This window comes from Nyctereutes procyonoides, unplaced genomic scaffold (genome assembly GCF_905146905.1).
Source record: "Nyctereutes procyonoides isolate TBG_1078 unplaced genomic scaffold, NYPRO_anot_genome, whole genome shotgun sequence".
Classification (NCBI taxonomy): domain Eukaryota; kingdom Metazoa; phylum Chordata; class Mammalia; order Carnivora; family Canidae; genus Nyctereutes; species Nyctereutes procyonoides.
In genome coordinates, this window is record NW_026575046.1 from 21,445,904 (window position 1) to 21,459,721 (window position 13,818).

At 39.1% G+C, this 13,818-nt stretch overlaps 1 protein-coding gene across 7 annotated transcripts in view; it reads left to right on the top strand.

Moving 5' to 3' along the window:
• Positions 1-8,080, top strand: part of ZNF131 (zinc finger protein 131) — a 31,451-nt gene extending 23,371 nt beyond the window's left edge. For all 7 annotated transcript variants that reach the window (XM_055325469.1, XM_055325466.1, XM_055325468.1 and 4 more), the window contains 2 exons: positions 5,305-5,435; positions 6,275-8,080. In XM_055325469.1, the coding sequence (XP_055181444.1) occupies positions 5,305-5,435; positions 6,275-6,961 (818 nt within the window). In that variant the 3' untranslated portion in view covers positions 6,962-8,080. The remainder of the gene's footprint in view (positions 1-5,304; positions 5,436-6,274) is intronic.
• Positions 8,081-13,818: the final 5,738 nt, after the last annotated feature.

Consider the following 13,818-nt stretch of genomic DNA (forward strand, 5'->3'; position numbering starts at 1 on the left):
CTATTGTATATTTAGAAACTGCCTATAGTAATAGTTTTGGGTCCTTAAATGGTCATTTTTTTAATGTAGATTAGTTTTGCAAAATGCTATACCAGTAGCACATTAAATTAGTAAATAAATGTTCCTTGGTGTAACTAGTGTGCTTTGTAAAGGTTTACAGTATCCCAACAGATAGTCACTTTTACGTTAGCATAAAAGTGGAAGCAAGTTGTCTCTTTAACCCAAAACATTACCTAGTGGCTTACCCACTGTAAAACAGGCAACACAGACTATTTTGGAAGTTTTGGAATGTGCTTTCCATATCCTATCCTTTGTATTTTGGATTAAATAGAAGAAAATAGAGCTTAAAGTGTATTATGTTATATGTCTTTATAATTATGTAATATAATTTAATTAAGTAGTTAGAAATTACAGAACTAGATGTCCATTGGAAGAACAGTTTAACACCTAAAGCAAACTGAATTTGTTAGCATTTAACTGCAATTAACTGTACTGGTAATTAGTAATAAGATAGTTGCAGATGTGACCAGTGACTTGGTGAATCAAGGGAGCATAAGTAAACGGTTTTAAATTGTGCTTATGTTGGGCAGCCTGGATGGCTCAGCGGTTTAGCGCCGCCATCAGCCCAGGGCCTGATGATCCTGAGGACTCGGGATCGAGTCCCACATCAGGCTCCCTGCATGGAGCCTGCTTCTCCCTCTGCCTTGTGTCTCTGCCTCTCTCTCTGCCTCTCTGTGTGTCTCTCATGAATAAATAAATAAAATCTTAAAAAAAAAGTTGTGCTTATGTTAATAAAGGATGGATCATTTTTTGCTTATAAGAAACAATGTAAATGAGGAAACAATCCCATTCCTGTTTCCTATCCTCAAAATATACATAAATCTCCTTCAGTTTCATATTTTGCATACTTTTACTAGTTTTTTTTTTTTTAATTTTATTTATTCATGAGAGAGAGAGAGGCAGAGACACAGGCAGAGGGAGAAGCAGGTTCTCTGCAGGGAGCCCGATGTGGGACTCAATCCCGGGACCCCAGGATCACACCCTGGGCTGAAGGCAGGCGCTAAACCTCTGTGCCACCCAGGCGTCCCAATACTTTGACTAGTTTAGTGGTTTGGTTTCTTTAGTGTTCTTAAAGCCTGCACTATAATCTGTGGCTTGATCTGCAAAATTTTGGCTGTTTCTTGTCCTGTGAATTAGTTTGTTTCCATTTGGAAAATAGTAACGGTAATACCAACCTGCTAGGTCTTAGAGGTAAGGAAATGTTAGAGTCCCTGCCCTCAAGGAGTTCACAGTTATGTTGGGGGAGACAAGTAGGCACAGTCACATGGGATGGGCCAAGGGTTGATAGAGGTCAGCACACAGTCTTATGTGAATGCCTGCCTGGGCTGTTTATTTATGATGGAAAAGACAGGGATGGTTTCTTGGAGCATTCCCCTTATAATGACTCTCAAAGGAAGAGGAGTTCGCCAGGAGATAGGCATTCCAGGCAAAAGAAATGAAGTGTACACAGGCATAAAGAAAGAGAGGAAGCAACTTGTTTGGAGCACTGCTGCCTGGGGGATTGGGTCCAAGTAGAGGAATGACAAGATGGAGCTGGAAGAGTTAGTAAGGGCTGACTGCGTGGCACATCCTAGGCATCATGAACAAGGGCAAGGGAGAGAAAGTGATAGAAGATGAAGCCAAGACCACACTGTTAATTTTTGTAAGTGCTGCAAATGAATTTGGATTTTATCTTGAAAGACCAGTCATTTAAAGAAGTTTAAAGGGTATCTGAGTGGCTTAGTCGGTTATGCATCAGCCTTCTGCTCAGGTCATGATCCCAGGGCCCTGGGATGGAGCCCTGGATTAGACTTCCTGCTCAGCAGGCAGTCCGCTTCTCCCTCTCTGCTCCCCCCACCCCACCCATGTTCACTTGCTCTCTCTTGCTCACTTTCCCAAATAAATAAGTAAAATCTTAAAAAAAAAATTTTTTTTAAACCAGGATCAGATGTATATTTTAGAGTGATGACTGGCAGGAGATAGATTGGAGTGAGGTAAAACCTCCAAGATCTTAGGAAGCTGTTGGAGCAGTCTAAGCAAGAGTGAAGAGTTGAGTAAAGGTAGTGATAATGGAAAAAAAAAATTAGAGATGTGAATCACATTAAGTAGGCAAAATCAACAGGATTTGGTGACCGGTGAAATATGGGAGTAAATCCTAGCTTTCTGGTTTGGTTTTATTAACTTAGAAAAAAATAAAAGGGTGAGTACTTTAGAGGAGGGAGGAGATACCAGACATTGACAGATTCACCTGTGGGACACCTAGAATGAGAGAGAACCTAAAAGTGACCTTTAACCATGTCTTCAAATAATTGTTACCTCATTTCCTAGAGAGGCAGTGGGGAATTATTATAGAAAGAATGTGGGTCTGGAAATCAGAATTAGATTCCACCTCCAGTTCTGACATTTGCCAGTATGATGAACTTGACTGGTCACTTTATCTTTGGACCTCTTCCTTATCTGTGTAAAAAAAGGGTAATGATAACCTGCATTACAGGGTTATGACAAATAAGAGAAAACAGTAAAAGCACTTTGAAGATTGTGCTGTCCACACATCTAAAGTAGAATTAATCTGTTGCTATTTCTATATTTCATTGGTCTTAATTAACTAAGCTAATTGTTTACTTTTTTATTTTTTATTTATAAGCTAATTTTTTAAATAGCAAAAGTTCAAATGACATAAAGGCTGAAATGACAATGAAAAATGAAATGCTTTCCTACTTCAGTAGATCTCTCCAGAAGCAACTACTGTCATTATTTTCTTATTTATCCTTCCCAAGTGTTTGCATTTTCTAGTAACCATAGATGGACACAGAGTTTGGGGAGGGTGGGGGGAACAATAGAGACATGCAATCAGTGTCATGCCTTTTCTATTGAACTCTTTAAATATGTGAAAATTGAGGAATTTACATGTCTTTTTTTTCCCACTGTGGCTGCATGGTGTTTGGGTGTACAGGTATGCCATAATTTACCTGTATTGGTACACATTTAGGTTGTTGCTGGTCTTTTGCTATTACAGACTATGCTGTAATAATAATATACTGGTGCATATGTCTTTGTGTACATGTTCAAGAGCAGAATTGCCAAGTCAAAGAATATGTACATTTTAAATCTTGGCATATGTCATGAAATTACTATTCAAAGAAACTATAACAATTTATATTTGTAGATTTTATTTATAGTGAAAAATTATGCACTACTAAAACCACAAAACTTAACCTTTTTATTTATCTCTTAATATTTGAGGAGTCGAAAACAAGTTTCTGTACCAACGCTAATTCTAGGTCATAAGGTTTCTAATTTTTTCATCTCATGAACATTGTACAAAAAAAAATAAGCTTTTTTTTTTTTTTTTTTGGTCAGAGTAACAACTAGTTACTTAACTAGTATGGGGGTCACAACTGGGACCTCAACACTAGAAGCTGTTCTCTGTAGGCATCGTACTATCCCTTGAATCCTCCCTCTCCTTCCCTTACTCTGACTGTTGGACTCTACCTCAGTTAGCCTGCCAGTCCTTCATATTCCTCTCCACCTAGCTTATTGCACCATTTCTGATTTCTCTATCTTATCTTGTCCTCCTTGTGTACAACTTGAATCACTTTTTCTTGGGGTGCCTGAGTGGCTCAGCGGTTGAGCGTGTCTGCCTTCAGGTCAGGGCGTGATCCCAGGATCCGGGATCGAATCCCACATCAGGCTCCTTGCATGGAGTCTGCTTCTCCCTCTGCCTCTGTCTCTCATGAATAAATAAAATCTTTAAAAAAAAAAAAAAAAAGAATTACTTTTTCTTACACTCCGGCATATTCCCTTGGCTTTTGAAGCCACTTGCTCTAAAAAATTTTTTTTTAAAATCCTGGAATTATTGGTCATTTACCCCTACTCCCTTGCAAAGGACTGTTGGAAACAATTCCTATCAGACCTTAAATGAGGCTTTTTAGTATCTGATTTATATCTTGTGAAATTATTCTGTACCTTCAGTCTAGTACTCAAGACCCTGCCCACACCCCACCCCAGCAGAGATGATGTATTTGTCATGTCAAAACCCTCCATCCCCTTTACTTCCAAGACTTTGGAGAAGAATTTCTGTACTGTTTTCATTAACTTGTCTCTCATCTCACCATAGTCTAGCTTCTAACCCCACCACATCACTCACACTGTTCTCACTAGAGTTAGTAGAATCCCCTATTGTCCTACCTGACATCTCTGTTCGGCTGACATTGTTTACTGGCCTCATCTTCCTGAAATTTCTTAATTTCCCTCGGTGCTCTTTGTTCTGCTTCTGGCTGTTCTGATTCTGTTGTCTTTGCTGCCTCATTACCTGTTTCATTGAGTTCCGTCCTTGATTTTGTTATCACATAACATACTTAGAGTTTTAACCACATCAGAGGTTTTTATTACCACTCAAAGTAACTCCTAATCTGTATATCATTCCACCCTCTATTTGGCTTCAGATTAATCTACAGCTGTTTACCAGACTTTTCCACCTTGAGTACCTTCAAATCAACAGATACAAAACTAAATTTATAATCTTTCCCAACATACTGTACTCCAAACATACTTGGATTTCTGTGTTCTTTATTCCAGTTGGTATTCTAAGCCAGGAATCTGGGGGTCATTACTGATACCTTCCCTCCTTACTCCTCACCCACCATGTTGTTTTGTATTCTATGCCTCTGCCTTGAATAAACTTCCTCTTTCCTTCTCTTACTCTATTCTAGGCAGGATACTCTCCTCCTTTCGTGCTGCTGCAGTACATTTTCCAGTGCCCTTTTTTCTGAAACAAGCCTTCTACAATACATTGCAGGTGTTCATTTCTGTGTATTTCACCTTCATAAAATACTCTGGCTTGTGATATGGAGTTTTTAACAAGAAGGCCATTTATTTATCTTTTGTCACCTAGCACATTGGTCTGACACATAGTAAATGCTCAAAAAATGATGGTGGAGTAGATGGTGAGGCATTTCCCAAAAAGAGAACTTGATCTTGATTTTTTTTTCCTAAGGGAAAATATATAGTTTTTTAAGAAATGAGAAAACATGAAACAACTGTGATCCAAATTTTATTTCTTCCTCAGAGTACAAATAATTACAATAATCACTGAAAACTTACTATGTCCACCTCTAGAAGAGCCTTTCGGATGTGGTGAAAACATCTTAATTATAAATTCAGATCTTCTTTCAAGAAGGTGCTATTAGAATTTACCAAAAAGAAAAAACTTTGCTTTTTCTGTTTTTCTTGATTTGTCAATATATTTTTTTTCTGTTGTAATAGGTGAAAAACCTTTTGAATGTCCAAATTGTCATGAACGATTTGCTAGAAATAGCACCCTCAAATGTCACCTGACTGCGTGCCAAACTGGAGTAGGGGCAAAAAAGGGAAGAAAGAAGCTTTATGAATGTCAGGTATGTGTGGATGTATTCTGTCCTTCACAAAGGAGGAGTCTGTGTTTAAAATTAAAAGTGAAGGGTGGGCAGCCCCGGTGGTGCAGCGATTTAGCGCCGCCTGCAGCCCAGGGCCTGATCCTGGAGACCTGGGATCGAGTCCCACATCAGGCTCCTGCATGGAGCCTGCTTCTCCCTCCTCTTACGTCTCTGCCTCTCTGTCTATGTCTATCATAAATAAATAAATCTTTAAAAAAAAATAAAAATAAAAAAAATAAAAGTGAAGGGTAGCAGAGTCTAGAGTAAAAAGTATAGAGCTGACAGTTTGGAAAGAATGAGAGTAAAGAACATCACTATCCTCTTGATTTTAGAAGGAAGATTAGGGTGTTTTTTCTGTCCAACCCCAGATTACACCAATGGCAATAAAATTACGTCCTCAATAATAGGTAGTCTGAAACCGTGGTTATTCTTAACCATCAGGCGATCATTAGAATTCTAGAGTGAGGCAGTGGGGCACTGACTAGCTGTGATCAGCTCTTTCATGATTCATGTGTATTTAGCCCACATAATGTAAGTGTTCTAAATGTTAATGGTACTATGGGAGAAATTTTAATATTGGTACTTTAATTCTTTGAATTTATATGGCATTTAAGCAATGAAGGCAGTATTAAAACGTTTCTCAAAATGTATTTAAGTTATTAGCTACATCAGCTAAAAGGCAAATAAGAGAATTATGAAATCTTAGACATTATAACATTTTTCAGAAAAATTCAAATTTTTCCTTACAGGGAATAAATGCACTCATATTTTCTTCAGTTTGAATATTAGTATTGTTAAAACCATATGTTTGGTTATTTCAGGTCTGTAACAGTGTGTTTAACAGCTGGGACCAGTTCAAAGATCATTTGGTAATACATACTGGAGATAAGCCCAACCATTGTACTTTATGTGACTTGTGGTTTATGCAAGGAAATGAATTAAGGAGGCATCTCAGTGATACTCATAATATTTCAGAGCGTCTAATAACTGAAGAAGTTCTTTCAGTAGAAACACGTGTGCAAACTGAACCTGTGACGTCAATGACGATTATAGAACAAGTTGGGAAGGTGCATGTGTTACCATTGCTCCAGGTTCAGGTGGATTCGGCACAAGTGACTGTGGAACAGGTCCATCCGGATCTGCTTCAGGACAGCCAAGTTCATGATTCACATCTGAGTGAGCTTCCAGAGCAGGTCCAGGTGAGTTATCTAGAAGTGGGTCGAATTCAGACTGAAGAGGGCACTGAAGTACATGTGGAGGAGCTGCATGTCGAACGGGTAAATCAGATGCCAGTGGAAGTACAGACTGAACTGCTAGAAGCCGACTTGGAACAAGTGACCCCTGAAATCATGAACCAGGAGGAGAGAGAGCCCACCCACACAGATGCCGCCGGAGCTGCCGGGGACGATCACGAAGATGCTGAGGGTTTAGAGACCAAATCAACAGTGGATTCCCAAGCCGAAAGGGCAGGGAATGAAAACAGAACACCTATGCCTGTTTTAGAATGAAATAACAAATGAATATATTTTTAAATTTTTGTGTTCAGTTTTTGAACTGATGATGGGCAGTGTGACTGTCCTTAAGCTAACAGACAAGTGGACCAAAGTTAAAGTCTTTTCCTGTTGTGCTGAACTGTTTCTATTGAAACAAACTGATTCCCCCTCTTAATGCCACAGAGGAGGGATCTTTCCCATACATGAATGGGAAGCTTTGAGAAGTATTATTTCTGCAAACTTAAATGGATTATATTCTTATTATATAGTTGGGTACGAATGTATCTATTTTCATTGTGATAAGGGTTCTCCCTTCTCTTTCCCAGGTCACGTCCTTTCTCAGATTTTTTCCATGTTGTAAAATCAAACGTAAAACCATTAGAATACAAGTTAATGTATTCTAATGCATGTTAGAAAATTGAATATATAGGAACACAAGGCTGCATGAAGAAAAGTACATTGTTACTGTGCAGTTAAATTTTGACTTCCGGCTTTCTTTAGTTTGAACAACCTTCTTGTCTATACTGATAGTCACAGATGTCATCTCTGCAACAGAAACAGTGGTGGTGGCAAAATTTCTAGAAGGAAAAACAAAATAAAACAAAAAAACCACACCCATGTGCCTTTTCAAAACCAACCTAAACTTCTATAAAGCGTCTCTGGTTCTTTCAAAGTTTGTGTTGTAAGGAGCAATGTAGGTGATGCTGTAGTACTTTTATGTTTTTGCTTATAATGGCAACTACCAATTCTTTTTCTTGGTAACTTAGGTTGAGAAATTTCATTTAATGGCAACTGAAGGGCCATCTCCAATTGGGAAAATTCATTTATATCTGTGGTAAACTTTTTTTGATGAAAAGTTGCACTAGTATTTTACCACCAGATGAAAAAAAAAATGAGCATCATTTAAAAATTAATGTATTAAAATAAAGTACAGAGAAAAACATGTATATAATATATCAGGCTTTGTTTTGAATGAATCTTTTTCCCCGATCCTTAATGTAAAGATCTTGTGCTATAACTTTTAAAGCCATACAAATAAGAGTGCTAAACTGTGGACTTATAAGTAGGTGTGTAAATATTTTTAATCAGTATTACTTGGAAAATAAAATATAACAACCACATAAAGTAAACCAATATGCTATTTTCTTTACCTGTTACATATTGGGAGATATTTACATTTTTAAAGTAAAGTTTAAAATTATGTGTTCATGACTCTTTTTTTCTTTTTGATTACTAGTGTAGAAGTTGGTCTGTGGTCAGAGATATTTTCTCATTCATGACTGATTCATGAATTAAGACCTACAATTCTTAGTATATACCTCTAATCCCCAAAAAACGGTTCAAAAGAATTGGGAGGAGGAAGAGGTTGGCATTTGCAGTTCAGTTCCATGGTAGGGAACAACAGCTAATGCAATTTTTTAAATAGAACTTTTATTTTTTTAAGATTTTATTTATTCATGAGAGACAGAGAGAGAGAGAGGCAGAGACATAGGCAGAGGGAGACGCAGGCTCCATGCAGGGAGCCCGACTTGGGACTCGATTCTGGGTCTCCAGGATCACACACCCTGGACCAAAGGTGGTGCTAAACCAATGAGCCACCCGGGCTGCCCAGAGCTTATTATTTTTAAATAGACCTTCTCCACTTACTACTAGTATGTTAAATTTTATTTATTTTTAAAGGTTTTATTTATTTATTTATTTATGAGAGGCAGAGACATGGGCATAGAGAGAAGCAGGCTCCTCACAGGGAGCCAGATGCGGGACTCAATCCCCGGTCTCCAGGATCACGCTCTGGGCTGAAGGCAGGTACCAAACCGCTGAGCCACCCAGGCATCCCTAGTTTGTTAAATTTAAAAGATCAATTCAGCTTATCCTCATTTGGTAATCCTAATATTACATGGTATCACATGTATGAACTATTCCAAAGGCAGTGACTTCCCACAACTGGTGAGGTCATGGATTCAGATAAAACAGGAATAGGAAGTTGAGTTTTTAAGATAAAATTTTATTAACATTTCTAAGTCTGTTCTGTTTGGTAGTTGGGTACTTACTACAAAGCTTACATATATATTTTTTTCTTTCTTTGAAGTTAGAAAATACTGATGATAGAGTTAAATTATATTATGTGGGATTTTCAGCTTGCCATAAGATGTCCATGTTCCATGTAGTTTTTTTTTTGTTGTTGTTTTTTAAGATTTTATTTATTCATGAGAGACACAGAGAAAGAGGCAGAGACACAGGCAGGGGGAGAAGCAGGCTCCATGCAGGAAGCCCGATGTGGGACTTGATCCAGCGACTCTGGGATCATGCCCTGAGCCAAAGGCAGACACTCAACCACTGAGCCACCCAGGCGTCCCTGGTTGTAGTTTAAAAAGGAAAAAAATCCCTGACAGATAGTGGTTTCAAGTATGTAAATTACTAGTTAGTATCTAGTGAATTTTGAATGCTGAAAATAGCTCACGATGTGCCCTTTAAGCCAAGGTATGAAGTGAGATTTATTTTTAAACCTAATCTTTCAAGAGCTCTGACCAGAAGGGAAAGAGCAGGGACAAGGCACAACAAAGTATTAAAATTAACATTTGAGTTCTCAGATTTGGCAAGGCCTTTCAAAACTGGTTTAAGGGGTAAGTATAGATAATTTTACTTTCTTCAAAGAGTATAAAGGCCATATCAGTGTACCCTGAATACCAGTTAGTTTGATTGCATAAGAGGGAAGCTGCCCACTGGTAGCTCCCATAAACCTGTCGATTTGCAGTTTGCAAAACATTTTACATATAATAAAACAACTATGAAAAACCACAACATATATTTAAGAACTGAACTGAATATTTTATTCCTTCCATTTTACTCCTAGTGGGGTTTTAGGTCTATAGTGACAGCTGGGCCTTGGAGTGCCAGACACACTGGTCATCACAGGAATCCCAAGTGCACTGCAGAACCGTAGGAGAGCCTCTTCTGTCTCCCCTATTCCACTGTTCTAACAAACAGCAGTACTTTTATTCTCTAGTACCAACTGGGTGTCCAACAAGTCACTTCTGACACCAGAGTTAGCATAGACTCTGTAAGTTAAATGAGCAGTGCCACAAGACTGCCCTCACTTCAGACAGTAGCCAAAAATGAGGTATCCAGGATATCTGCACTTGTGCCCTGTCAGCTACAAATTAGGGGTTCCCACCCTTGTCACGTTCAGTTGAACTGAGGAAAGCGCTACATTTACTAGTATAGTTTTACTCTAAAGGATACAACCCAGGGGCACCTGGCTGGCTCAGTTGGTAGAGGATGTGACTCATGATCTCTGGGTTAAGTTTGTGCCCCGAGTTGGGTGAAGGAATTACTTTAAAATGTCTTTTAAAAAATGCCAAATGGAAAAGATGTATAGGGCAAAGGGAGTTGGGGGAGGTGGGCAGAGCTTCTGTGAACTTTTGGTGCTCCACTCTCCCTACACAGGATGTGTTCACCAACCTGGAAGCTCTCTTAACCCCTTACCTTGTTTACTAAATTTCATTACCTAGATGCGATTGATGAAATCATTGGCCATTGACTATTGAACTTAACTCTCCAGCCTCTCCCTGGATATCTTGGGGTGTGGCTGATTATTCCAGCCCCCTAATCATGTGGTTGCTTGCACTGGTGACCAGTGCCAAGATCACCTCATTAGGGATCCCTGGGTGGCGCAGCGGTTTAGCGCCTGCCTTTGGCCCAGGGCGCGATCCTGGAGACCCGGGATTGAATCCCACATCGGGCTCCCGGTGCATGGAGCCTGCTTCTCCCTCTGCCTGTGTCTCTGCCTCTCTCTGTCTCACTGTGTGCCTATCATAAATAAATAAAAATTAAAAAAAAAAAGATCACCTCATAGGCAAAAAGGAGCGTATGACAAAAGACATCTCAGGAAATTTAAAGGATCTTAAGAGCTCTGTGCCAAGAACCAGGGACAAGACTGAATATATATGTTTTTATTATACCTTACCTACAATCAGATTCAAAGGAAAACTAAACTAAACTAAACCCTAATAGGAATACATTTAAAACCCAGAAGTCAGGCAGCCCCGGTGGCGCAGCGGCTTGCCACCTGCCCTCGGCCCAGGACGTGATCCCACGTCCGGCTTCCTGCATGGAGCCTGCTTAAAAAGGCTGACTTCCTCATACACTATTGAAAGGAATATTAGTGTGGAAACATACATGCTTCTGTTTCTGCTACATTCAACTTGAAATTAAAGATTTCAAGACTGAAAGGGTCTTTGAAGTTCTAGACTATTTGCCCGTGTTATAATTGGAATAAGCTAACAGTACCAACTGAGGCCTAAATGTAGATGAAGGCCACACTAGAAAATCAAGTATGTTTTAATGTACATCTTCAATTGAACATGAGTTGTTTTAAACACATTATCGTAAGGTCATCAGTGTATTCACATGGAAATAATGTTTTATAACTATGTCATACAAAATTAAAAGGAAATGCTTGACCTTAAAAGTTTAGCCTGATTCTGTTGGAGAAAACTTAGCTTCACATTCCTTAGGTTAACACTCTTAATTACATCAAGAGAGGAGGGGAACCTAAGCTTAATATTTTTCAGATATGTACTGAGCTGTGCTATGGCTCTTACACCATTTGTCATAAAAGACTTAAAATGAGAAGCAGCAGGAATTAAAATTTAAACCCTCCCCACCACCACTACCAATTAATAGGATCCTTTGTAGTTGGAGACCTAGAAATATATTGCTTTAAAAAGGTAACAGGAAAAAAAAAATAATAAAAAAGGTAACAGGGCAGCCCGGGTGGCTCAGCGGTTTAGTGCCGCCTTCAGCCCAGGGCCTGATCCTGGAGACCCAGGATCAAGTCCCACATCAGGCTCCCTGCATGGAGCCTGCTTCTCCCTCTGCCTCTCTCTCTCTCTCTCTCTCTCTCTCTCTCTCTCTCTGTCTCTCATGAATAAATAAAATATTTTTTTAAAAAAATTAAAATTAAATAAATTAAATAATAAATAAATAAATAAATAATAAATAAATAAATAAATAAAGTAAAAAGGTAACAGAGGCTGTCATCATAAATGTATCCTGACCTTATGGGGATATCTTAAAGTTACTCTGCTGTATGAACATTACTTCATTAATCCTGTTGACATGGTAAATAGGCAGGCTGTGAATTCAATATTTTTTCTTCTCACTTTTCCTAAAACCTGATGTCATACATAATTATTCACCTGAAATAATGCCCACCTTGATGGTCATTGTTACAAAAGACAGTCTAGGGGCAGCCTGGGTGGCTCAGCCAGCGGTTTAGCGCCACCTTCAGCCCAGGGCGTGATCCTGGAGACCCAGGATTGAGTCCCCCCATCGGGCTCCCTGCATGGAACCTGCTTCTCCCTCCGCCTGTGTCCCTGCCTTTCTCTCTCTGTGTGTCTGTCATGAATAAATAAAATCTTTTTTAAAAAAGTAGCATCATTTATGAATCACTTATCATGCGCTGAACATTTAATCATCTCAGTGACCTGAGGTAAATATAAATGAGGGAAAGTAAGAGAAGGAGATGAGAAACTGGTGAAGAAGGGAACCAGTATTTGAAACCAAGGAACTTGACTGCACAGACTACAGTCTTGACTAAAATACAGTTAACCTTTGTATGAGCCTTCTTTTTGGAATCCACATCAGCCCATGATGGGGTTCGGGGTGCAGGGTACAGGAGATCAGAAAGGCTGGCAAGATACGTGCAGCAAATTCTTCTGATGTCTCCTTGCCCTGACACTACACCATCTAGGCAGTGGTTCTTCCACTTAGTGCATGAGAATCTTGTTAAAACATATATCGCTAGACTTCACACCCTAGGTGGCTGATTTAATTGGTCTGGATTAGGGCTCTAAAAATTGCATGTCTAACAAGTTCCCAGCTAATACTAACACCCTTAGTCCTGGAACTCCTGTCAGTTGGGGAATAATGGACATAGGGCACTCCAAGGAAGCACAGGATGAGTAGCCTTTCTGATGGTCTTTTTCTATAGTGTAGAGAGGTGCTACTCTAAAAATATTTTGTTACCTATTGCTCATGTTTATCATTCAAGTAATGGACTGGATGAAGGCAGCTATCTTCGGTTTTTTCATTTCAAGCAAGAACATTCTGCTTGTTCTCAGTAAATAATTACTTCTCTGTTTCTAAAATGAAAATGCCACTAAGACAAGAAGCACTGGAGAATAGAGAAATTAAAAGCCAAAGTATCAAAATAATTGGCTAGGAATACTTATGCTGCTTCCAAGTAACCCAAATATATGTAAGACACAAAATGTTAGCTAATATCTGCTGAGAAGTAAATGCCAATATATGAATTCACTTGAGAGAATAGCTGATCATTAGTGGTGGTTTTGTGGTCTGGTAGACTGCCTGCCTATATTTGTCAGGACATAAACTGTCCTGTGAAATAATTGTTACTAGATATAGCTGGGAAAATACTACTGAGGAAATACTATGGGTTCAGAACCCTGCTCTAGTTAAAACAGTGCTCATTAAAAACTAAAGATTCAGGGCAGCCCGGGTGGCTCAGGGGGTTTTGTGCCACCTTCAGCCCAGGGTGTGATCCTGGGGACCTGGGATCAAGTCCCACGTCGGGCTCCCTGCGTGGAGCCTGCTTCTCCCTCTGCCTGTGTCCCTGTGTCTCTGCCTCTCTCTCTCTCTTTCTCTGTGTATTCTCATGAATAAATAAAATACTAAAAAAAAGTAAAGATTCAGACAAAGGTAAATGATTTATTTTTTATTTTTATAAATTTTCGTAAGATAATTTTACTTAAGTATCAGTGGGCCCAGGGCTCTTACACTCTTCTTCATTGCCGAGTTGTAAATAATACCCAAGTGCTAATTATAAGAACATATTACACTAATTGCTA